We start from the raw sequence: 27,287 nt of genomic DNA on the forward strand, positions 1-27,287 counted from the left end.
TTTTAGTGACTGTGGTGTTGAAACATGACCGGACGAAGGATTTTGAGCTGTTTGGGCATTCAAAGTGTTTCTTTAATATGCCAAGAAAAAAGCACTAAGCAGTTTTGTTAATGTTGAAAATAAAACAAAACCTTTCCTGACCACTGACTTTTAACTGATTTAAAGGTGAAAATTGGGGTAGATCAGTATTTTGACTTGATTTGTGACTTGACTCAAATAGATGACTTGACTTGCTTGACTATTAGCAGGGACTCGACTTGACTTGCATGCTTTTCGCCACAGTAACTTGGGACTTGCTAGAGACTTGCTTGCGACTTGCAAATGTGTGACTTATGCCCCATACACACATGCAGATTATCTGCAGACTTTTGTCTGCAGACTTACCAAAACCATATAATATGAGGTCAAACCTAAACACTTTCAATTTGTATGCAATCCGGCAGGCCCTTGCACTACATAGAAAAGGTAAGTCTGCAGACATAAGTCTGCAGATAATCTGCACGTGTGTATGGGGCATTACTCCCATGTCTGGTGTCAGGATATTAAGACATTTTGGACAATTCCATGCTCCCAACTTTGTGGGATGGCCTCAAAGCAAGGTCCATAAAGACATGGACGAGCGAGTTTGGGGTGAAGGAACATGACTGGCCTGCACCTCAACCCGATAGAACACCTTTGGGATGTATTTGATGGGAGACTGCGAGCCATGAATTTCCATCCACATCAGTGGCTGGCCTCACAAATGCATTTCTGGAAGAATAGTCAAACATTCTTATAGACACACTACTAAACCTCGCGGACAGCCTTCCCAGAAGGGTTGAAGCTGTTATAGCTGCAAAGAGTGGGCCAACTCAATACTGAACCCTACGGACTAAGACTGGAATGACATTAAAGTTTATGTGCGTGTAAAGGCAGGCATCTCAATATTTTTAGTAATATAGTGTATTTAGCACTATATCAATTAAGCTTGAAACTGCCGCTTGCAATAACTGATCCTAGTATAGATTTAGGCATGTAAAAGCCTTAATCAATGCTGCTCCTTGGGCCATGTTCTGTATCATTGGTCTGCATGAAGCTGCAGGGACATGCCCAGAGGATAGATTGTGCCACCAGTTGGGTGGCACTGCTGCATATGTACTAAGAGAAAAACACGTTTGAACCGGTCACAGAGGGCAGGAGTTCAAGTATTCGGCGTGAACAGATAGTTATCCGGTCATATGTTCGTCAAGTCACGTCAAGTGGGCTACGAGTGGAATGTACAAACAGACGTACTGACAACAAACTAGGACAAAACACACACATATAAGAAACCTGGACAAGCTTGGACAGCAACCAAAGTATCTTCGCTCTCCTGACTGCTTGACAGTTTACACCCACAGGCTTGTCACCCTTCAATGACGCTCACTGCGGAACATAACAGCCAATATCTCCCAGCAACTCGTGTCTGTGCTCAGTAGGACAACATGGTACTGTGCGAGTCAGCAAATTACAAGATTCTTTATGCACACAAAATGGATTTCTCCTATTTAAGTGTATTATTTGCATGAAATATCTCTACATATAAAGTATCTTACAAAAGTGAGTACACCCTTCACATTTTTGTAAATATTTTGATATATCTTTTCATGTGACAACACTGAAGAAATTACACTTTGCTACAATGTAAAGTAGTGGGTGTACAGCTTGTATAATAGTGTAAATTTGCTGTCCCCGCAAAATAACAACACACAGCCAATAATGTCTAAACTGCTGGCAACAAAAGTGAATGCACTCCTAAGTGAAAATGTCCAAATTGGGCCCAATTAGCTATTTTACCTCCCCCGTTGGCATGTGACTCCTTAGTGTTACAAGGTCTCAGGTGTGAATGAGGAGCAGGTGTGTTAAATTTGGTGTTATCGCTCTCACTCTCTCATACTGGTCACTGGAAGTTCAACATGTCACCTCATGGCAAAGAACTCTGAGGATCTAAAAAAAATAATTTTTGCTCTACATAAAGATGGCCTAGGCTACAAGAAGATTGCAAAGACCCTTAAACAAAGCTGCAGCACGGTGGCCCAGACCATACAGTGGTTTAACAGGACAGGTTCCACTCAGAACAGGCCTCGCCATGGTCGACCAAAGAAGTTGAGTGCACGTGTTCAGTGGCATATCCAGAGGTTGTCTTTGGGAAATAGATGTATGAGTGTTGCCAGCATTGCTGCAGACGTTGAAGGGATGGGGGGGGGGGGGTCAGCCTGTCAGTGCTCAGACCATACGCCACACACTGCATCAAATTGGTCTGCATGGCTGCCATTCCAGAAGGAAGCCTCTTCTAAAGATGATGCACAAGAAAACCTGCAAACAGTTTGCTGAAGACAAGCAAACAAAGGACATGGATTACTGGAACCATGCCCTGTGGTCTGATGAGACCAAGATAAACGTATTTGGTTCAGATGGTGTCAAGCGTGTGAGGAGTACAAAGACAAGTGTGTCTTGCCTACAGTCAAGCACGGTGGTGGGAGTGTCATGGTCTGGGTCTGCATGAGTGCTGCCGGTACTGGGGAGCTACAGTTCATTGAGGGAACCATGAATGCCAACATGTACTGTGACATACTGAAGCAGAGCATGATCCCCTCTCTTTAGAGACGGAGCTGCAGGGCAGTATTCCAACATGATAACGACCCCAAACACACCTCCAAGATGGCCACTGCCTTGCTCAAGAAGCTGAGGGTAAAGATGATGGACTGGCCAAGCATATCTCCAGACGTAAACCATATTGAGCATCTGAGGGGCATCCTCAAATGGAAGGTGGAGGAGCGCAAGGTCTCTAACATCCACCAGCTCCATGATGTCTTCATGGAGGAGTGGAAGAGGACTCCAGTGGCAACCTGTGAAGCTCTGGTGAACTCCATGCCCAAGAGGGTTAAGGCAGTGCTAAAAAAATAATGGTGGCCATACAAAATATTGATACTTTGAGCCCAATTTGGACATTTCCACTTAGGGGTGTACTCACTTTTGTTGCCAGCGGTTTAGACATCAATGGCTGTGTGTTGAGTTATTTTGAGGGGACAGCAAATTGACACTGTTATACAAGCTGTACACTCACTACTTTACATTGCAGCAAAGTGTAATTTCTTCATTGTCACATGAAAAGATAGAATAAAATATTTACAAAAATGTGAGGGATGTACTCACTTTTGTGAGATACTGTACGACCACCTACTATACGGCCATGTGAAATTGCTCTAGTGATGAAGAAAACTATGCAAACATTTTTGACACCTACTCAGAAGCTTGCAACTCTAAAATGATCTACAACCTCCTTTACAAATTGCAGTGGCTCATATCAAAGAAAAAAATCCTGTAGCACAAGAGACATGGGTCTCCCTCCCTAGTCCTCATAGACTTGGGGACAAGGTTCTTGCCGCTGGCTTTAGCCGATAAAGTGGACAAATGTCTAAATAAAAAAATGCAAGCAGATAGGCTCTTTATTGCAGAGGAGATGTGCAATGTCTCTTCTGCAATAAAATAAACTACCTGCCTGCACGCAGTCTTCATTAAAATATACACTGCACTGCACATGCACAGCTTAGTTTACATTTCTGTCACATTACAGTATGCCAGGATCACTGATGATCTGCACATGCACAGGAGTTTTGTAATCCCAAGCCAGCAAATTAAGACGGTCTATAACTGGCATCTGAAAAAAAGCTGGGGAGCAGACCCAAGTGTCGGTGAGGATCCTTGTGGGTGTTAAACCATTGGAGCAGAGGCATATATTGCATTCCTTAACTGCGCTTTAAAGGCAAACTCCAACTTTAATGCTGAATTCCAGGAATTCAGCAACTTTACAAAAAGTGCAGGCACACTATGAGTAAAGTCCAATTAGGTACACGTTACCTCCAGGACTTCTCCCTATTACTTATAGGTGAAACATTTATTGCACTCCAGGAGGATATACTCTGGCTTAGAGAGGAGAGAAGCACACAGAACAGCTTTGCCCGTCCCTCCCCTCTGCTGCCAATTCACAGAAGCCTTTGTATTGAAAGAATGGCTTCACGTAATACAAAACACAAAATGAGGTTGAAGGATTGTAAGAGGTGCATGAAAGTCAGCCAGCCCCCAGTTTGATGTACTGGAGTGTAGGACTGCAGATTTAAACAGGGTGCCGTGACGTGGCTCTGCAGCTTTCACATGCGTTTGCAAATGTGTGTCAACTAAACCCCTGTTCTTTGTACCAAGAGACAGGTCTTATTTGGTTGGTGACAGACTGGAAGGTGAGTACATCAAACTGGGGGCTGGCTGACTTTCATGCACCTCTTACAATCCTTCAACCTCATTTTGTGTTTTGTTATAGGGATGGAGACGCCGGGCAACACCAGCTTGGGTCTCATCTAAAGTCCCACCTAGTCCAATATGTTTAAAGCAACCAGGGATGGAGACGCCTTGCTTACAGCTTGGTGCCTCATCTAAAGTCCCACCGTGCGATTTTCGTGCGTTTTTGGTGGATGCAGTTTTGGATTTGACCCTAGTGTTTTCCGTATACAGGGATGGAGACCAATAGCATGACCTGCTTGTCTCATATAAAGTCCCAAAGGAAATAAGGGATTTCAAAGGCAGTGTGCTTTACAGGCCATGCCCCATATATAAAATCCCTTCCTATCCATATACTGCATCCACCAAGGGGATGGAGGTGTAATGCTTTTCAGCTGGTCTTCTCCAGTTTGCACCATGGTTATATTTTAACCTAATTATTTGAACTTTTTGAGACAATAGCCAGTCGTGCATGGGGATGGGTTGGGGGAGGTTGGGCTGTCTCCCTCTCACCTGTTCCCCATCCACCCATTAGCGGCCATGTGCCTCCAGTGTGAGGACACTAAATTAAGAGTGTAGGACTGCAGATTTAAACAGGGTGCCGTGACGTGGCTCTGCAGCTTTCACATGCGTTTGCAAATGTGTGTCAACTAAACCCCTGTTCTTTGTACCAAGAGACAGGTCTTATTTGGTTGGTGACAGACTGGAAGGTGAGTACATCAAACTGGGGGCTGGCTGACTTTCATGCACCTCTTACAATCCTTCAACCTCATTTTGTGTTTTGTTATAGGGATGGAGACGCCGGGCAACACCAGCTTGGGTCTCATCTAAAGTCCCACCTAGTCCAATATGTTTAAAGCAACCAGGGATGGAGACGCCTTGCTTACAGCTTGGTGCCTCATCTAAAGTCCCACCGTGCGATTTTCGTGCGTTTTTGGTGGATGCAGTTTTAGATTTGACCCTAGTGTTTTCCGTATACAGGGATGGAGACCAATAGCATGACCTGCTTGTCTCATATAAAGTCCCAAAGGAAATAAGGGATTTCAAAGGCAGTGTGCTTTACAGGCCATGCCCCATATATAAAATCCCTTCCTATCCATATACTGCATCCACCAAGGGGATGGAGGTGTAATGCTTTTCAGCTGGTCTTCTCCAGTTTGCACCATGGTTATATTTTAACCTAATTATTTGAACTTTTTGAGACAATAGCCAGTCGTGCATGGGGATGGGTTGGGGGAGGTTGGGCTGTCTCCCTCTCACCTGTTCCCCATCCACCCATTAGCGGCCATGTGCCTCCAGTGTGAGGACACTAAATTAAGAGTGTAGGACTGCAGATTTAAACAGGGTGCCGTGACGTGGCTCTGCAGCTTTCACATGCGTTTGCAAATGTGTGTCAACTAAACCCCTGTTCTTTGTACCAAGAGACAGGTCTTATTTGGTTGGTGACAGACTGGAAGGTGAGTACATCAAACTGGGGGCTGGCTGACTTTCATGCACCTCTCACAATCCTTCAACCTCATTTTGTGTTTTGTTATAGGGATGGAGACGCCGGGCAACACCAGCTTGGGTCTCATCTAAAGTCCCACCTAGTCCAATATGTTTAAAGCAACCAGGGATGGAGACGCCTTGCTTACAGCTTGGTGCCTCATCTAAAGTCCCACCGTGCGATTTTCGTGCGTTTTTGGTGGATGCAGTTTTGGATTTGACCCTAGTGTTTTCCGTATACAGGGATGGAGACCAATAGCATGACCTGCTTGTCTCATATAAAGTCCCAAAGGAAATAAGGGATTTCAAAGGCAGTGTGCTTTACAGGCCATGCCCCATATATAAAATCCCTTCCTATCCATATACTGCATCCACCAAGGGGATGGAGGTGTAATGCTTTTCAGCTGGTCTTCTCCAGTTTGCACCATGGTTATATTTTAACCTAATTATTTGAACTTTTTGAGACAATAGCCAGTCGTGCATGGGGATGGGTTGGGGGAGGTTGGGCTGTCTCCCTCTCACCTGTTCCCCATCCACCCATTAGCGGCCATGTGCCTCCAGTGTGAGGACACTAAATTAAGAGTGTAGGACTGCAGATTTAAACAGGGTGCCGTGACGTGGCTCTGCAGCTTTCACATGCGTTTGCAAATGTGTGTCAACTAAACCCCTGTTCTTTGTACCAAGAGACAGGTCTTATTTGGTTGGTGACAGACTGGAAGGTGAGTAAACCAAACTGGGGGCTGGCTGACTTTCATGCACCTCTTACAATCCTTCAACCTCATTTTGTGTTTTGTTATAGGGATGGAGACGCCGGGCAACACCAGCTTGGGTCTCATCTAAAGTCCCACCTAGTCCAATATGTTTAAATTTTCACGTAATACAAAGGCTTCTGTGAATGGGCAGAAGGAGTGAAGGGGCAGGCATAGCAGTTCCAGCGAGTCTGCACTTGAAGGAAAAGAGACCACGTTCAGCAGCATCAGAGATCTGAAAGTTATCTTCCTACAGCAAAATAAACTTGTCAGATGTGAATAATAGAGACAAGGCCCCTTACACATGGGGTGGGCTCCACTGGAATTCACTTGTTCAGCGGGGAATCTGTGACCAGGCAGGTGGCTTATGCAGAGCAGACACAGCCCGCTCTTCTCTATGGGCAGTTGGATGTAAAGAGACCACCATCCGATCTGATCTGCCAGACGGATGGGGGATCCCCATCCATCTGTTTTTAGCAGACAGGATCAGATGCGTCTGATACGTCCGTTGACACCTGCTGCCCAACACAGGAGACTGGAGAATCTGATTGGGTCTGTCTAAAAAACTGACAGGCGGACCCGATTAGTCCGCCTGTGTAAAGGGGCCCTATGTCTACAAGCTGGCAGGCACCTTGTTAGACTTAACTCATGGTACGTCTGAAATGTAGCTGAATTTCTGGAATTTAGCTTTTAAAACCATGTTACACAAATATTTAGGGGAATCTGGTGCCAAGTGGACCCCTAGTCACCCCCAGAATTGCGTCCCCTTCTGACAGCGAGCAGAGATTCTGCTCCTCCACAGCAGCTGTTAGATTTGAAATTGGTGTGGCTGACAGACTTCTAGTTCTCAATGGAACACAAGAGTGGTGATCACCGCACTCATAATCCATTGACACTTCCTCCAACTCAGTAACTGAAAGCCTGTATCTCAGTACAGACATGGAGCCGAAGAAAGACTCTGCAGGGGCCTGGCATTACACTCATGATCCACTAATTGAGGTTTCAATAGAATGCATTAAGGTGAAAAACTTTAAGGTTTTACAACCAGTTTAAGCCGCCCACAGACGTAGTGTTTTTCTTTACTGCAACCACAGGCTTCAAGAAAGAAAATCACTCAATTCTCTCATCAACTGGGGAAATCCCTGTCGCTGGAGAACAAAGAGATTACTGCTATAGCCTCAAGCAAAAAATCGCATATAAAATCACACAGGCTGGTTGTACCCAAGTTGATCGATCGATACATGGTTTCGAGTCTTGGCCAATTCATCAGTATCTGGTAAAGATTTGAACTGTTTATGCCCAGCTTTAAAGTAGTATCTCAGGCTAAACCTAGCCAGTCTTAAAAATGCCCCCTCCCCTTTCTAAAAAGAAAGGGGAGGCGCTACCTGAGTGTATTATTAAAATACAAGTATTTATTTCCAAAGATTAAAAACACTCACAAAGTGTAAGGACTAATCACGTTCATTATGCAGTCCTCAGTCCTATGATCCTCACCGTCCTGCAGGCTCCACCAGCAGTCCAGGTGGCTGCAAGGAGATGTATAGAGACAGGGACACCTTGCAGATCAAGGAAGTCCACGCTAACAAGCGTGGACCGCATTGGTGGAAGTGACATCACCGGAAGAAGCGAGAGTCAGGACTGAGACTGACAGCAATACAGGCTACACGCTCAGAGCCTACAGCTTCTACTTGCCTCCCCTTTCTAACACCTACGCTTCCCTATTTTCAGCCTGCTCCGGTCACGTGATCCCCTTTGTCAGCCACCAGCAGCCACCCGAGAGAGGAGAGAGCGCTCTACAAATGATGAAACACCTGGAGCAGTGACGTCACTCATAGGCTCCTATGGCCCGTCTGTTGTTGGTGCTCCCTCGTCTCCCCTGCAGCCGCTATTGGCTGATACAGGGGAGCCAGTTCATGAAACTGGAGCGGAGCGGGCTGAAAATAGGAGAGTATATACATCTTTCTCACACAGGTTATTCAGCATAGGTATTGACTAGTTTGTATTAACCTGGAATTCTACTTTAAAGAAAATAATTGCTCCCTTTAAAAAAATGCATCTCTGGCCAGGCATCTGTTGCAGGTAACATGGTGGTGAATGCGGTAATCCATACTGTGTGGATATATGAAACTACAACTCCCATTTTACAAATGGTGAATACAGTGGCTGCGTGTGTTATAAGAGGACGTTAACGGGGCTGAGGCCTTTTCATGAGGAAACAAGTGAAGATTTCTCATCGATCAAATCACTGTGCTTTTAAAAGAGAAAACATTTGTTAATGGTTCAGAAGAAACTTTATTCTGATGAAATATAAAAATTCTGGCCAAAGTTCAGCTTAAAGGAACTGCATATCAGTGTGGTCGGACAATAACCGCATAAACAGCTGTATGTTTTCAAAGCTTTCCTGCTATTTGCAGAATGTACAAGATCTTACTGTTTTGTAAAGTGAACAATAAAATATAAAAGGGCTCCGGGTGGCAAATAAACGCATAGACTATAGAGAAAAAGGAGACTGGAAGACGTTTCTAGGATGAATAGGATGCGGTCGAATGGCAGACAGCAGAGCAGGGGATGTCTGTGACGTCCTTTTCTCCATCCCAGCAGCAATCAGGCAGCTATTGTTCCGGGACTCTTTCACGGCAAGGAGAGCATTACTAGCTATGTGCTGAGTCCGTCCCAGAGAAAACACAGCCAAGGAAGAAGTGTGGCAAACAGATGGCAGAGGAGATGCTGAGCGCTCAAACGGCGTGCGCAACTTTACGCCTGACCAAGATCGATAGGTAGCTGTCTGGTTGCCGAATAAACACACCATGCTTCTACAAACACAGGCCTTACACGCCACACAGCTCCCAGCACATAGGATAATTAGAGTTCAAGGCTTCTCTGCAAACACGTGGGTGGAGGAAATGGGGCTTTCCCTAAGCAAACCAAACATGAACTTTGTCTGTATCTCTACCTTGAAGGGAATGCAAAGGCTTTACTATGTTTTTATTAGATGTACTTGTCAAATGTGCAATGGTATAATCCAATCAGTTAGTGTTAATGCTTAAAAAAACCTTGTTTGTATGTATAATTCAAATTACAATAAAGGTAAATGTTTGAGGACCATCACACCTATACGAGTTTGTTAGATATCACATTCCAATGTCATGGGCATAAATATGGAAGGAAAGCTCCCCCCGACTCCACATCCAACATTGAGGCTACAATAGCAAATTTTGGAGGGTGTTCGTAAAATGTGTGCTCATTCAGCCAAAAGAGAATTTGTGAGGTCAGGAACAGAAGTTGGAGAAGATCTGTCTCAGAGTCGGGGTTCCAATTCATCCCAATAGTTTTCAGTAAGGTTGAGGTCAGGGCTCTGTGCAGGACACTTGAGTTCCTCCACACCAAACTCATCACACAGGGGCTGATTTACTAAAACTGGACAGCGCTAAATCTGGTGCAGCTCTGCAAAGAAATCAATCAGCTTAAGGCCCCTTTCACACTAACCGTCTGTTGGACGGATTCCGTTTTTCTCAGCGGTGGATCGAGCCGCCGATCCCCCGCTGAGCAGCAGGATGACAGCTGTGTCTCCGCGCTGTATGCAGAGACACAGCTGTCAGTTCCCCATGCATCTCTATGGGGGAAATCGGATGGGAACGGACAGTCTGTCCGTTCTCATCCGATCCGATGGACGGATGGAAAATAGGGTTTCCATCCGTCCAGATTTGACGTTTCGGATTGGATGTCAGTGGACATGTCTCTGCTGCCATCCAATGCCCCATAGGAATGCATGGGGGGACCGTTCAGATCCGCCAAAAAAATGAACAGGCGGATCTGAACGGTCCGCCTGTGTGAAAGGGGCCTAAAGGTTTTATTGTCAAAGCTTAATTGAACAAGCTGAAGTTAGAAGCTGATTGGCCACTATGCACAGCTACACTGGATTCCGAGTGCTCTAGTTTTAGAAAATATCCCCCACCATGTCTTTATGGAGCTGGCTTTGTGCACAGGAGCACAGTTATGCTGGAACAGAAAAGGATCTTACCCAGACAGTTACCACAAGGTGGGAGGAGCACAATTATCTAAAATGCCTTGGTATGTTGCAGGATTAACAGTATACTTCACTGGAAACACCTGAACTCAATAACATGGAGGGATGTCCCCTTATGGTTAGCTATACAGTGTATGTGTGAACATGGACACAGTGACTAAGTGCTTAGCACGTCCGCCTAGCAGCACTAGGGTCGTTGGTTTGAATCACAACTATGGCACTACCTGCTTGGAGTTTGAATGTTCTTTCTGTGCCTGGGAGGTTTCCTCCGGGGACTTTGGTTTCCTCCCAAACTTCAAAGACATGCTGGTAGGTTAATTGGCTGCTGTCTAAATTAGCTGTAGTATGTATGAATGTGAGATAGGGACCTTAAGATTGTAAGCTACTTGAGGGCAGGGACTGATGTGAATGTACAATATATATATAGATATATATTATATAATCTATATATATATATATATATATATATATATATATATATATATATCTCTATATAGATATTCCTTATATATATATATATATATATATATATATATATATATATATATATATATATATGTCCTGCGAGTGACCCTGAGGCTCTAAATCGATCAGTTATTTGCCGCAGACACTCCACTTCTCATAATAGTGTGCTTAATTGAAATAAATATATAGTGTTGCGCAAATAAAAAATTATTAAATTAATTAATTTGTTCTTAAATTATTAAAAACCCATAATATTAAAGTGCCAATAGTGCTAATAAAGTGGTAAATATAATACTCATAGAAAAGAGAAGATATATAGATATAAAAGTCCAGTGTGCAAAGCGCAAAAAGCCAATAAACAAAGTCCAAAATGTAATCCTAAAGTGATCTGTGCTCCCAGAGAGAAGTGACCAGAGTGTCACAGTGGACAGCCAGCCGTGCACCCCCTTGTGAATGGGTGCTCACCTCAAATCCTTATCTGGACGGAGCGATACACTATTGTCTAGGTGAGGCTGTCAGCTATCGGCGCACGCTGTGGAGACCGGCGGTGCTGTGCAGTCTCTCCCACTATACCACCGCGATTTCCACCATTTACTTGATGCTATTGTCCAAGTGCATGTGTTGCATCTACAAATGTGAGTGAGATTTATCCACCTTTATTTAATAAAAGCTGATTGTTTAAGGATTTCATACACTATTGCAAGTCTTTTTGTTTGCATATATACTGCATTGATTGACGCTGCAACTCCTGTGAATGAGAGGAGCCCTGAAGGATATGGATGGATGATCTTTTTGGGATAACAATCTATGCGCTCTTTTTAAGGATTTGAGGTGAGCACCCATTCACAAGGGGGTGCACGGGTGGCTGTCCACTGTGACGCTCTGGTCACTTCTCTCTGGGAGCACAGATCACTTTAGGATTACATTTTGGACTTTGTTTATTGGCTTTTTGCGCTTTGCACACTGGACTTTTATATCTATATATTTTCTCTTTTCTATGAGTATTATATTATATTTACCACTTTATTAGCACTATTGGCACTTTAATATTATGTCACATATAAATATTTTGGGTTTTTAATAATTTAAGCACAAATTAGTTAATTTAATAATTTTTTATTTGCGCAACACTATATATATATATATATATATATATATATATATATAAAGCTTCTTTTAGATATGTAAACAGATCCCTTTCAGCCCTCAACACTCCACAGAAACTGTTCACCTAAAACTCACAACCAATTTACCAACAGGAAAAACCAATGGACACTATGCTGTACTCCTACTTCTGGACCTTTTGGCTGTCTTTTAATATGGGTGACCACCCTCTCCTCCTCAAAAAACGTTACTCCTTTGGTCTCTGTGACTGCGCTCTTCGCTGGCTCTCACCCTACCCATCTCACCACACCTTCAGTGTCACTTACAATTCTACTTCCTCCTCCCCCTTCTCATTCGGGGTCCCCCAAGGTTCTATTCTTGGACCTCTCCTATTCTCAGTCTACACCGCCTCCCTGGGGCAGCTGATAAACTTCCATGGCTTTCAATATAATCTCTTCGCTCTCGACACCCACAATTATCTCTCCACCCCTCAGCTCAATTCAGTCACCGACATTAATGTACTAACAGACAAATCAGTCTGGATGTCACATCACGTCCTCAAACTCAACTTGTCCAAAACCGAGCTCATATTATTCCCTCCCCTACGTGCCCCTTCCCCTGACTTCTCTGTCAAGAGCAATGGCACAACCATCCACTCATCTCCACATGCCAGGGTGCTAGGTGTTACCCTGGACTCTGAACTCTCCTTTCAGCCCCATATCCAATCACTTTCCAAAGCTTGCTGTCTCAACCTCCGCAACATCTCTAAAATACGACCCTTCCTTTACCAACGACACCACAAAACTCCTAATCCACTCCCTGATTATCTCTCACCTCGACTACGGCAACTTCCTCCTCATTGGCTTACCTTTACGTAGGCTATCTCCCCTTCAGTCTATCAGGAATGTTGCTGCCAGACTCGCCCACTTTACAAACTCCTCAGTGTCCTCAGACCCTCTCTGCCAATCCCTTCATTGGTTCCCAATCACCCAACAAATTAAATTCAAAATACAAACAACTTACAAAGCGATCCACAACTCTGCCCCCAGCTTTATCACTAACTTGGTCACAAAATTTCAACCAAATCATCCTCTCCCAGGACCTCCTGCTCTTTAAGCTCCCGTCACCTCCTCCCATGCTCTCCTCCAGGACTTCTCCAGAGCCTCTCCCATCCTATGGAACTCCCTACCCCAATCTCTCCGACTATCTCCTAATCAATCCACTTTTAGGCGATCCATGAAAACCTCTCTCTTCAGAGAAGCCAACTCTGCCTCCACCTAACAACTGAACTTTTATTTTTTTCATCAGATCATCCTCCACATTATTACCTTTTGGATCACTCCCTCTTAGATTGTAAGCCTTAATGAGCAGGGCCCTCTGATTCCTCCTGTATTGAATGGTTTTGTAACTGTACTGTCTGCCCTCAAACTGTTGGCGCTATATAAATCCTCTATAATAATAATGATAAAGCACTGCGTAAATTGATGGCGCTATATAAGTACCTGTAATAAATAAATAGGAGAGAAGCCATATTTGCTCATTACATACTCCAACTCTGCTCTTGGGAGGCGTTGTGCAAATATCAAAATGCCTTGATGGGTGGATGTCAGTCTGGAGGAGTAGGTGTTCTTAGGCAGGGTATATTTGCATACAGACCACCCAAGGTAGCACGGACATATAATGTTGAGCCTTCAAGATTAAAAGAACTGAAATTGAATTAAAAGGGGCACAAGCGGGACAGTCAGGCTGGGTTGTAAAGTGCTACATGATGCTGGCCATCCTCCAGCCAGGAAATAAGGCAGGCTCTGTCTGACTCGTTGCAGCTTCTAATGCACATTGTAAAAAGCTCACAGAGATGGTTCAAATCTCAGCCGGATCAGCAGAGACCGGCCGAGATTCAAACCAGGTATAGGTAGGCTGACTGTACCCAAGTTGATCAAATGATCAACTTGGGTACAACCAGCTTGTCGGATTTTTCATGCGAATATTGGCAGCGGCTATAGCCGCTAGCAATATTCACTGTGTGCGCTCCTGGCCTGGGAAGGCTTCCTCCGCGGGGAGAACACAATAAATCCGCAGGAAGGATTCCCCCAGCACCAGTGGGGGAATCGATCGATCCTCTTTCCTGCAACCACATTCCATCTAGGGCTGGAAGGAGAGGAGCCTGTTCAACTGTGCAAGACTGAAGATAAATCAGGAGTTCAGCTTTGGCTAGTGTGCTAACGAGAACAGGTATTTTTTCCAATTAAAAAGACACCTTTGTAGCGTTGCTCTCAGTACTGGGGGGCTTCTCCTAGGTACAAGAGATTATTCCTCGATACTTTTAAATTGTATGCAGTCTTGTTACAAAGCAAGCTCTGTACCCACCTCTGTAAGGCCAACATTCTTTCTCTTAATGACATTCTGCAGGCAGTTGCTGAGCGTTCGGGTCAGTAGTAAATTTGTGGATTTTCTGATCATATCATCCACTTCCGTAGAGCTAAAATATGACAAATATAAAAGGATTATTAATATTACACAGGATTTATATAGCGCCAACAGTTTGCGTAGCGCTTTACACCATGAGTGTAGATAGTACAGTTACAATACAATACAGGAGGAATCAGAGGGCCCTGCTCATTAGAGCTTACAATCTAGGAGTATATAAAGCCAGGCTCTTCTAATCATATACATACATGCAACATGCATGAACACTGTATTTTTATTATTATTATTATATAGGATTTATATAGTGCCAACAGTTTGCGCAGCGCTTTACAGTGTGGGGGAAGACAATACAGTTACAGTACAATTCAAAACAGGAGGAATCAGAGGGCCCTGCTCGTTAGAGCTTACAATCTAGAAGGGAGGGTCAAGTGAAACAAAAGGCAATAACCGAGGGGCAGATGAATAAAATGGAGGTAGAATTGTTAGGTGTGGGTAGGATAGGCTTCTCTGAAGAGGAGGGTTTTCAGAGATCGCCTAAAAGTTAATAGAGTAGGAGATAATCGGACAGATAAGGGTAAGGAGTTCCACAGGATTGGAGAGGCTCTGGTAAAGTCCTGGAGGCGAGCATGGGAGGAGGTGACCAGGGAGCTAGAGAGCAGGAGGTTTTGAGAGGAACGAAAAGAGCGATTGGGTTGGTATTTTGAGACTAGGCTAGTGATGTAGTTGGGGGCTAAGCTGTGGATGGCTTTGTACGATGTTGTTAGTATTATGAATTTGATTCGTTGGGTGAGCGGAAGCCAGTGGAGGGCTTGACAGAGAGGAGCGGCGGACACTGAGTGACTGGTAAGGTGGATGAGTCTGGCGGCAGCATTCATGATGGATTGAAGGGGGGATAACCTGTGCAGAGGTAAGCCAATGAGAAGGGAATTGCAGTAGTCGAGGCGCGAGATGACCAGGGAGTGAACTAGGAGCTTTGTTGTGTCTTTGGTTAGAAAGGGGCATATTTTGGAGATGTTGCGGAGGTTGAGGCGGCAAGATTTGGACAGCGATTGGATGTGGGCCTTGAAGGAGAGTTCAGAGTCCAGGACAACACCTAGGACTTTGGCATGCGGGGATGGGCTGATAGTAATTCCATCAATATTGACAGAGAGATCAGGGGAAGGGGCACATGGTGGAGGAAAAATGATTAGCTCGGTTTTGGAGAGATTGAGTTTGAGGAAGTGGTGAGACATCCAGAACGATATATCTGATAGTAAATTAGTGATACGTGCGGAGACTGAGGGAGAGAGCTGAGGGGTGGATAAATAGATTTGTGTATCGTCAGCGTAGAGATGGTATTGGAAGTCGTGGGAGGCTATAAGCTGACCCAGAGAGGAGCTGTAGATTGAAAATAGGAGGGGTCCAAGAACAGAGCCTTGGGGGACCCAACAGAGAAGGGAAGAGGAGAGGAGGAAGTTGAATTGTAAGTAACGCTAAAGGTGCGGTTGGATAAGTAGGAAGATAAAAGGTGTACAAACCAAAAAACTGAAACAGGAAACAATTATTATGCTTTCCATTTACATTAGGAGGCGGATAAGTGATCTTCTGGTAGAAGTAAACTTTGGCTGCGATCAGGTAATGTAAACTAGAGCTGTCCATGGATAGCTGGCTGAAAAAAAAAAAAAAAAAACTAACCGATCCCTCCATCCACCTTTTTTGCATCCTCCCTGCCTTACATTGTATTCTGACATCGGGACTCCAGCATGCCAGTATGATCTAACAAATGACTTCTGTCAAATGGGAATGGCTACACATGCATCGATACTTGACTGGGTCCTGCTGAATCGGCCAAATTGTGATCCATCTCTGGTCAGACTAAAGGATTTGTAAACCCAACACTTCATAGTCCTGATATGTGGCTGTTGTACCATGTACTTGCATGAGAAAGTCTCCTGTTGTCTTTGTATTGCTTCCTTTGTGTGAAACCCCTGGTGTTCCTGGCAGTCCCTCTGCTTTCCTAATTAAAACTGACCACATTAGGTATAAGCGCACAGCGTGGTTAGTTCTCTAGCTGTGCTGGGAACTTAGCTTGCTCTCCTCCAATGATCAGATGTGTGCTGACACGACCACCCTGCACAGCCATTCACTGGGAAGAATAGTGTGCTGTTATTTCTCATCCCCTAGCTCGTATGCAACTGAGAATAGTGGGAATGTGATCACTTCTAAAAAAAAAAAAAAAAAAAAAAAAAAAAAAAAAAGGGGGGGGGGGGAGGTACCTTTTTTTTTCCCTTTGTTTTCGATTTTAAACAGAATGGGCTGTTTTACAAGGTGAGGGTTTACATATGCTTTAAGTGTGCCTGGGGTACAGAAGGTGTTTTAAAAGGTTCCACATGTGTACTATGAAAGTTCACAAAGAGTACCCTGGAGTTCCTATGTAACCACCCGTTTTCCAATGGTTGGACATTTCATAGACACGCACCTTCCACTAACATGTGGCACCACTCCAAACCAACCAATATGTTACTCAAGCACCAACGACTGCACTGTGAGATGCGGGAGGTTGTCAGCTTTCAATTCAAACTGCTGAAACTGTACAGTGTGTTCTTTTTCCAACAATTGTTCTGTGGAATTCCCTGTCTATTATAGTGATGGGCTCAGGCGTGTTCAAATCCTATTCCAAACCCAACTGATTGAGCCCGCCAGGAAGCAGTCACCTGTACTGGGCCAATGTCAGTCTGCCTTGGCCATTTAGGACAGGCCCAGTACAGTGACAGCTTCCTGGTAGGCTTGCTCAGTTGGGTTTGGATTAGGATCTAAACAGGCCTGATGTCATCCTGTATCCATGAGATCCCTACTTTGAACTGAACTATCCTACAGGTTGAACTGGATGGAATGGTGCTTTTATTCAACCTTACCAACTATGTACTTTAAAATTGAAAATTTTGATTTGTTTGCTGGATTTGGTGCAGAGAAAAACTAGAGGCCTTCCGCTGCCATTGTGCTATGCTGCGCTTCTTGTGTGTCCATGCATCAAGGAGTGGGTTACCACCAGGCTGTCCTCAATTAGTTCATTGCTAACTATGACCCAAGAAGGAACCCATACTAGATTTCATAGACAGGCCTTCATGAAGTAGTGCAGATTCCAAATAGATGTAAAAATGTATTCAAATGAAACCTCTTTTTTTTATTGCAAATTGTTACAGTGAGAAGGAACTAAAGCAGTCCAAAAGTCATAAACCAGATCAGTGCATAGAACAGTACAGCCTAAAACTGAAGCTATTCACATGTCTATTTCCATTCCAAATCACAAAAACAAGGTGGTTATTTCAGGAAGGTGAGCAGAACCATGCAAATTATTCCTTTACGCCACATTTGTCAGATGCACATCCAGTATAAATGTCATAAATAGTGTGGCGCAATACCCACTAACATCTATCATAATATATGATTCAATGTGAATCCAAGAATACCAAACTACATAAATCAGTGCTCAATCACCTATAGCAGTATCCATATAGTGAATAGTTCTATAATTGTACGAATCCACGCTCCTCCACTACATGGGACTTACAATAAAATATTGTGCCACTCCAACATCGATTAAACTCTAGCCTCTCACCTTCCTGTTATGATCCCCGTTTTACTAGCAGGTCACAACACCATGACTGATCCATCTAGATATGTTCTCAGCAGACGTAGACAATCCCTTAGGAAGTAACAACTGATTAGGTTGAAGTACCACTTTATCTCTGGATCACCAGATAAGGTGTACCAACGACATCGGGTGGGCGCCACTCCGGACAGACTACCTCTCCACTTGAGGTGGGGGTGCTGACGACCAAGGGGTACGCTGCCACTCAGGCCAAACCAGGTCGTGTGCGTCCCGGATAGGTGTTTCACTCGGGGGCCAGCCCCCGTCCATTGGGGCTCTGTTGTGGCAAGGCCTAGTGCTGGGCTATAACCTGCACACACTCGCTGGCCGGGCTGGGAGACCTTAAGGATCTAAGATATGCAGTCCGTAAACCCAGGCCGGCTGTTGATTTCAGTTCTCTCAGGAACATAACTAGCTAAAAAATTAAATTTTTAACAATGGTTCCTTTTAAAATAGAAAAAGGCAAGCTAAGAACGAAGTCCCAGTCGAGAACTAGGTCCTACTCCTAAATTAGGCAGAAACAAACTGAAGCCTATAGCAGAGTGTGTGGGGGTATGCCTGCATAGGCGTGGTAAAGCTTTTTCCTGCCTAGTGTTCTACTCCTGTAGGGGGCAGCATAACCCAATGGTCAAGAATTATATGGAGCTGCGTCTGTCAATGAACGATAGAGAAACTGATTTTTACTTGTAAACAAGGGTTAGAAAAAGGCATGGTCAGCAAATGGTTACTCTAAATAAGTGGTAATTTTTAACAAACTTACTGGACTATGAGATACTTCTGCCTTTCTCGTTGAATATTATCCATTGGGAGTTTTGATGGTCATCAGGGTAGGAAAAACTATTGAATTGAATTGCCTATGGGAGAAGTTGGGAGATGTTCCATTTCTGAAGGAGTTGTTTGACTGCGCTTTTTGATTGCAAGGCCAAATCTCGTAGGAGGCTGTCCATGTGGTTTAAGAGTGAAGGTCTCTTTGCCACATCTTTATGAGCACCATTTACCATCTACTCAAGGACTTAATGGACTTACCTGACCAACTAACTGTTTTACAAGTTTGTCTACCTTTTTATCAGACTGTCTGCTTTTAATATTAGTGCTGCACAGTCTTTTATATTGCAGACTGCATACAGTTGTTTCAGGCTATTTTGGCTTTCCTGAGTGAAGTTATGGAAACCATGGCTTCCATAGAGTAATGTATAGAATGTGTATCAGCGCTGCTCTTACTTGTGACTGTGAAAAAATGTGTGATTCCTAATGCTAGGTTGCAGCTGATATAAGGCAATGTGTTCCTTTTAGTAAACAATGTGTGTATCAGCGCTGCTCTAGATAACAATAATAAAGTGCCAAGTGCAAAATTAGCAATACAAAAAATGTGCATAATCAAAAATGTGACAATGATAAATAAATAAGACTGCCCTATGATGATCAGCAAATAAATAGTCCTTGTGATGATAAAGTGCTCGTGCTATAAATCAGGTGTTCTTATACGAATCAGCAAATAAGTCCTTTTGATAATAAGTAAAGTGCCCGTGCTGTTAATCAAATATTGTGCAGATCACTCCGTGCTCCCCTCGTGTGTCCCCACTCACCAAACAGATGGGGAAGCAGTGCATGTATGTTTCAGCATTGAGGGTATCTCCCAGCCGTTATCATATGATATGTTTATCTTTAAATGGAAGGTCCTCCCAGTGGCGATTCCCCAGTTCGAGTATATATAATCAGAAAGAGATCTTCATAGCGTAAAATTGTAAATATTTATTAAAATAACAACACATAATCCACTTACATACACAAAGTGCAATATGCCTGTATATATTTTCGTTTCTGTATATGTTCGTTTGGAGAGCACCGCTGCGGCAAGTGTTCCAACACCAACCGGATGTGACGTCCGATGCGTTCCAACAACCGGAAATTACATATGACGCTAGATTCCTGATTGACATGTTTCGCCCCTCCTCATGGGCGTCATCTGAAGCTTCACAAAACTTTGTGAAAGTATGCACCGACGACCAAGTGGCCACCTTGCAAACCTGCGTCTGACGACAGAAAGCCCAAGAGGCACTGAGCGCCCGAGTAGAGTGCGCTTTACCAGGGAAAGGAGGAACCTGACCCTTGATGGAATAGGTCTGAAGCACTGTCTGTCTGATCCATCTAAAAATGGAAGCGGACAACCCTTTATGATGCCCATCCGTGAGCACAGAGAGTCTGACTTACTGAAAAACTCCATAGCTGCCAGGTACACCCAAATTGCCTGGACCACATCCAAGGCATGCAAGTCAAATTCCTTTGAATGATAGAGAGAAGTGACCAGCGCTACGGACTGTAATATATGGTGGGGGGGTGAAAAGGTGTTAGCTGCCCCAATCAAACCTTAGGTGAAGGTAAAGAGTGTTAAATAAATTATAATGATTGGTGTTGGCGCTACCTATAAAATTCTTAGAAAATGCCCCAAGCGGCGTGAAAGGGAATGTGGGGTGTGATGACCCAACTACTAGTGAAATTGTGCCGAAATAATATAAGTGAAAATAAAAAAAATACAAGGTGTATATACACATAAATCAAAATAAATACCGAACAGTGGAGATGAATAAATACCGTGAGTGTAATCAACCCACTACCATAGGCGTGTAAACCAAGTTGCTGATATGTGAAAATAAATGAATAAATAAACGTGCCACATAGACTGTGAAAAAATAATAATAAAAGGACGTTAGGGTGTAAAGTCCATAAGTGGCCACTGGGTGGCGTTTAGCTGATACGACCTGTATATCGGGTTGTAGGGGGTTCCTCTTCGTTGTGGGGAGCAAGCGTGGGCCAGGTGGCAAATTGGCCTAGATGCTCACATAGGAGGAAGAAAGGCCCATGGTGAATAAATGCAATATACAGATGATACACAAGGTGTAGATAACTCACTCGTATAGATGATCGAGATCAGAAACCACAGTGCGCGGAAATGCAATATACAGATGATACAAAAGGGGCCGCTCCAGTTGACGTCATTGTGACGAAACACGTGGGGCGGAGTCTCCGACGTCAAACGTCACTTCCGGTTGTCGGCCGTGGAACGCGGAAGCATCCACGGCGAAGAGGAACCCCCTACAACCCGATACACAGGTCGTATCAGCTAAACGCCACCCAGTGGCCACTTATGGACTTTACACCCTAACGTCCTTTTATTATTATTTTTTCACAGTCTATGTGGCACGTTTATTTATTCATTTATTTTCACATATCAGCAACTTGGTTTACACGCCTATGGTAGTGGGTTGATTACACTCACGGTATTTATTCATCTCCACTGTTCGGTATTTATTTTGATTTATGTGTATATACACCTTGTATTTTTTTATTTTCACTTATATTATTTCGGCACAATTTCACTAGTAGTTGGGTCATCACTCACGCCGCTTGGGGCATTTTCTAAGAATTTTATAGGTAGCGCCAACACCAATCATTATAATTTATTTAAAATTCCTTTGAATGTTTATGCCTGGGACATAGGGAAGGCAACACAATGTCTTCATTCAAATGAAAATCTTGAGACAACCTTTGGAAGGAACGACGAACAGGGGTGAAGAACCACCTTATCTCTGTGAATCACCAGGTAAGGTGAACGACAGGATAACACCGCCAGTTCCGACAACCTGCGCGCAGAGGTGATAGCCATCAAAAATGCCACCTACTGGGACAGCGTAAGCAGGGGTATCTCTTAAAGATTCTCAAAGGGAAGGTTCTGGAGCACCAAAAGCACCAAATTGAGGTCCCAAGGCGGCAACGGAGCCCACACTGAAGGAACCAAATGTCGGACACCCTGAAGAAAGGTACGCACCAGGGAGTGAGTGGCCAAAGGTCGTTGGAAGAAGACCGCCAAAGCCGACACCTGGCCCTTGATGGTACTCAAGGCCAATTTCTGAAGGTCAAAATCCGAGCCATCGAAAAGAAGTGATGATGAACCCAAAGAGACTCACACCACGCAATTTACAACTTCCACGTACGATGGTAGAGCCTCCTAGAAGTGGATTTTCTAGCTTTTAACAGTGTAGGAATCACCGACTCAGATAAACCTCTATCCTTCAGCACCAGGCATTCAACAGCCAAGCCGTCAAAGCCGGCGTCTGAAAAGCAGGATGAAAGATTGGTCCTTGGGACAGCAGATCCTCCCTGAGAGGAAGCTTCCAAGGAACATCGACAACCAGCCGCCCCAGTTTGGCGTACCAAGCCCGGCGAGGCCAGTCCAGAGCCACTAATATGACCGGAATCCCTTCTGCCTCGATCCTGCGTAGAAGTCTTGGCAGAAGCTTGAGAGGAGGGGAGGCGTAAATCAGACGATACTGACCCCCACGGGGCCAACATCGTGTCTGTTGCACCCGCCAGAGGATCCCTTGACCGAGCCACAAAACTCTGCACCTTTCTGTTGAGCCGAGACACCAACAGATCCACCCTGGGGGGTGCCCCACCGGAGACACAACTGATGAAACACCTACAGATGAATGGACCACTCCATTTGGTCCAACGCCTGCAGACTGAGGTAATCCGCCTGCCAGTTTTCCACTCTGAGAATGTGTACGGCGGAGAGGGCTGGAATGAACCGTTCTGCCCACCTTAGAATGCTGGCTACCTCCAGAGCCGCCAGTACACTTCATGTGCCCCCTTGGTGATTGACATAAGCCACGGCAGTGGCATTGTCCGATTGAATGCGCACTGGACAACTATGAAGATCAACCGTGCAATGGTCCAGACACAGTCTGATTGCTCAGAGTTCAAGGGGTGGAAGTATTTGCCCGGCTGAAGCGCCGGAGAACGAAGCCACCATATCAGGCACTCCTCAGTTCCTCGACTTAGCCGGATTAGATTGTCCACAGACTGTGGAGTCTTGTCCCATTTGGTCAGAATCTCCCTTTGCAGGGACCTGGTATGAACTGTGCAAACGGAACCGCCTCGAAGGCAGACACCATCAGGCCCAGCACCCGCATGCAAGTTTGGAGGGATGACCATCTGTTGGACAGCAGGTGATGAATTGCAGCCTGCAATTTCTGGAGTTTGTCCAGAGACAGGAGCACACTGGCTAAGGCCGAGTCCAGAGTCAGGCCCAGATAGTCCAGCTTTGTGGACGAACCAGGGCAGACTTCTGAAAATTCAGAATCCAGATGAATTCCCGCAGAGTTCGTATTGTGATTTCCAGGTTTTCAACCTGAGCAGAAGGAGACTCCGCTCGCAGAAGGAGATTATCCAAAAACTAGCATCAGGGCTAACACTTATGTGATGACCCGAGGAGCAGAGGCGAGACTGAAGGGTAACAACACAAACTGATAATGCTCTTCTCCTACGGCAAAGCGGAGGAAGTGCTGGTGACTTGACACATATTGGAATGTGAAGGTAAGCATCCTTGATGTCAATAGAGGCGAGAAAATCCCAGACGCAGGGATGGCACTACCCTGCGAATGGACTCCATTCTGAACTTCTGCACCCGCACAAAGCAGTTCAGCACCTTGATGTCCAGGATTGGACACACTTTGCCTTCCTTCCTGGGAGATGTAAAGAAGTTTGAGTAAAAACTCTGAAAATGTTCCAAAGTCGGAACAGGGACAATCACCCCTTGATGTACCAGGTTTTGTACCACCCCAAATAGATCTTGTAAGTGGTCCGGGACAGGCTCAAGTAGGAAGGAAAGAACCTTGCCGGGGGACAAGAGCGAAACTCAATCGTGCAGCCGGACCAAATGACTTTGTGGACCCACTTGTCTTGCAGCAGGGAAGTCCATGGGTCCGGAAACCAGTGAAGGCGTCCCCCCACCCCATATACGGGTGAGGGGGCACCTTCATGCTGAAGGAGCCTTGTCCACGAGTCTGGAGAAGCCCGCTCTCAGCTTGCCAGACCTGGTTCGTTTGGATCCTCCAGAGGAGGCCCCTGAAAGGCTTCGAGCCCTTGTCAGTTGACCCTGAGGGATGGCAAAAGGTACTCCTCCCCCGTGAGACCTTTTTTGATGTCATCCAGCGCAGCTCCAAACAGGCAATCTCCTTGAAAGGGAAGATCAGCCAAGGCCGTTTTAGAAGTCTGGTCCGCAGACCAGCATTTGAGCCAAAGGACCACTGCCAAAACAGAGAGAAAAGCCACTAGGGGATCCGCATGCAAAGAGGTATCACAGATAAACTGCAGCCCCTGGACCAGCTGGTCTACCAGCTCAGCAAAGGCAGGGGGGAGCATTTCTCCCTCCAGGTCGCGGCGTAAAAGCCGAGCCCACTCGGTCAGAGTTTGCGACACCAGGACAATGGTGAATACTGTCTTCAGTGTCAAACCAGCCAGAGTGTACATATTGCAGGCCACAGCCTTCTCCTTCCTGTCAGCCAGATCCTTAAAGGCCGGGCACTCTTAAATCAGAATCATGGTTGCCTTGTTCAATCTGGAAACCTGAGGGTCCACCACTGGTGGAACAGTCCACTTCTTAAGAAGGGACTACTCATAGGGGTAACGCCTAGTAAAGAGCTTAGGGACCTCCACGGGGACGCTTTGGTCGTCCCCACTCTTTAGCGACAATCCTGCCAAAATACAGTGGTGATCAAAAGTTTGGGCACCCCAGGTAAAAATGTGTATTAAAGGCGCTGGTGGAAGCACTGATTGAATCTGTGCGTGAAACCTTGGAGATGGAGGATGATGCAGCTGTGATGGAGGCACAGGTTCCCTTTGGCACTCACAAGCCATCCAGAGCGGCAAAGGTGTTTCCTTTCCCCGCCTACAGTGGTGATTGAAAGTTTGGGCACGCTAGGTAAAAATTTGTATTAATGTGCATAAAGAAGCCAAGGAAAGATGGAAAAATCTCCAAAAGGCATCAAATTACAGATTAGACATTCTTAGAATATGTCAACAAAATTTGGATTTTATTTCAATCACTGATACTTTCAAAATAACAGAAAACAAAAAAATGGTGTCTGCAAAAGTTTGGGCACCCTGCAGAGCTAATATCTTGTACTGCCCCCTTTGGCAAGTATCACAGCTTGTAAACGTTTTTTGTAGCCAGCCAAGAGTCTTTCAATTCTTGTTTGAGGTATCTTTGCCCATTCTTCCTCAAAAAAGTCTTCCAGTTCTTTGAGATTTCTGGGCTGTCTGTCAAGCACTGCTCTTTTAAGGTCTATCCATAGATTTGCAATTATGTTGAGGTCAGGAGATTGTGAAGGCCATTGCAAAACCTTGGTTTACGCCTCTTGATGTAATCCCCCGTGGATTTCGAGGTGTGTTTAGGATCATTATCCATTTGTAGAAGCCATCCTCTCTTTAACTTCAGCTTTTTCACAGATGGCATCAAGTTACCATCCAAAATTTGCTGAAATTTTATTGAATCCATTTTTCCTTCTATTCGTGAGATGTTCCCTGTGCCACTGGCTGCAATACAACCCCAAAGCATGATTGATCCACCCCCCATGCTTAACAGTTGGACAGAGGTTCTTTTCATTAAATTCTGTGCCCCTTCTCCAAACGTACCTTTGCTCATTCCGGCCAAAAAGTAAAATTTTACCCTCATCGGTCCACAGAACTTGTTTCCAAAATGCATCAGGCTTGTCTATATGTTAATTTGCAAAGTTCAAACGCTGATTTTTGTGGTGAGGACGTAGAAGAGGTTTTCTTTTAAGGACTCTTCCATGAAGACCATATTTGTAAAAGTATCTCTTTATAGTGGAATAGTGTACCACAACTCCAGTGTCTGCCAGATCTTTCTGGAGGGATCGTGCAGTCAAACGTGGGTTTTGAATTGTTTTTCTCACAATCCTGCGAGCTGTTCTGTCTGATATTTTTCTTGGTCTTCCAGATCTTGCTTTAACTTCCACTGTTTCCGATGAATGCCATTTCCTAATTACATTCCGAACAGAGGATATTGACATCTGAAAACGCTTTGCTATCTTCTTATAGCCTTCTCCAGCTTTGTGAGCCTCAACTATTTTCAGTTTCAGTTTTCTAGACAACTGCTTAGAAGATCCCATGGTGCTGATCGTTGGGGCAAGGTCAGATGAGTCTGGGCATTTAAAACCTTTGAGATTGACATCACCTGATCTTCCCAGACGATGATTGAGAACAATCCATGACACTGGCAGGTCTCAGCCTTGCAAAGGGGGCAGTGCATGCTATAAATTTTGCAATTTTGAAAGTGTCAATGATGGAAATAAAATCTAACTTTTGTTGACATATTATAAGAATGTCTAATCTGTAATTTGATGCCTTTTGGAGATTTTTCCATCTTTCCTTGGCTTCTTTATGCACATTAATACAAATTTTTACCTGGGGTGCCCAAACTTTCAATCACCACTGTAGGCGGGGAAAGGAAACATTTTTGCCGCTCTGGATGGCTTGTGAGTGCCAAAGGGAACCTGTGCCTCCATCACAGCTGCATCATCCTCCACATCCGAGGTTTCACGCACAGATTCAATCATTGCTTCCACCAGCGCCTTTTCGCACGTGATTGCAGACGTGGAGGAATCATCCTCACTATCAGAGGATTCCGGGCGCGTGGTTGCAGACCCAGCAGGATGACCCACGTCTGCGACAGCCGAATCATATTCAGGATCTGATGAGACTGATCAGGCAGGGGAGGGCGGGGGGTGCTTTTTGCTAGTCCGAAGACCACCTCCACCCAGGACACAAAGGACTCCAGGACCGCCATCAGTGCATGGATTGATGGTTGGGACCCGGAGGACCCCGCAGTCTCAGAGAGGGGATCAGGTGGGGAGATGTGCTCCAAAGATTCCATGAGTCACCAGGGGGACCCCACAAAAAGTGTAAAAACACTGCAAGGGACAACCCCCACCGAGCTGGCAGCACAAGCACCAAGTGATCCACAGCAGAGAGTGAGAGAACCCTGCCAGATTCACCACCCAGCAGAAACAGGCACCTGCAGCCACCAGGATAATCTGAACTCCACGCGTGGCGATCAGGAAATGAAAGGATCCAGGAGTCAGCACCAGGAGTTTGAGGCGGGGCTCCCACCGCCGAAATTGCCACCCACAGGGATCTATTGTTATGGCTGCCACTATTTTCATTGACAAACAACCGCAAAATTGCCACCAGACTACACAAACATGGGCACTTTGTAGAGAAATACACAGGCTACAACAAAATGGCG

The 27,287-nt window shown here is 44.9% G+C and overlaps 1 protein-coding gene across 2 annotated transcripts in view; it reads right to left on the minus strand.

The window, feature by feature from the left end:
• The window catches only part of EXOC6B (exocyst complex component 6B), a 566,827-nt gene that overhangs the window by 221,307 nt on the left and 318,233 nt on the right, over positions 1 to 27,287 (minus strand). For both annotated transcript variants that reach the window (XM_082264382.1, XM_082264381.1), the window contains exon 16: positions 14,491 to 14,602. In XM_082264382.1, the coding sequence (XP_082120508.1) occupies positions 14,491 to 14,602 (112 nt within the window). The remainder of the gene's footprint in view (positions 1 to 14,490; positions 14,603 to 27,287) is intronic.

The sequence above is a fragment of the Pelophylax lessonae genome (genome assembly GCF_965119305.1).
Source record: "Pelophylax lessonae genome assembly, chromosome: 1".
NCBI lineage: Eukaryota > Metazoa > Chordata > Amphibia > Anura > Ranidae > Pelophylax > Pelophylax lessonae.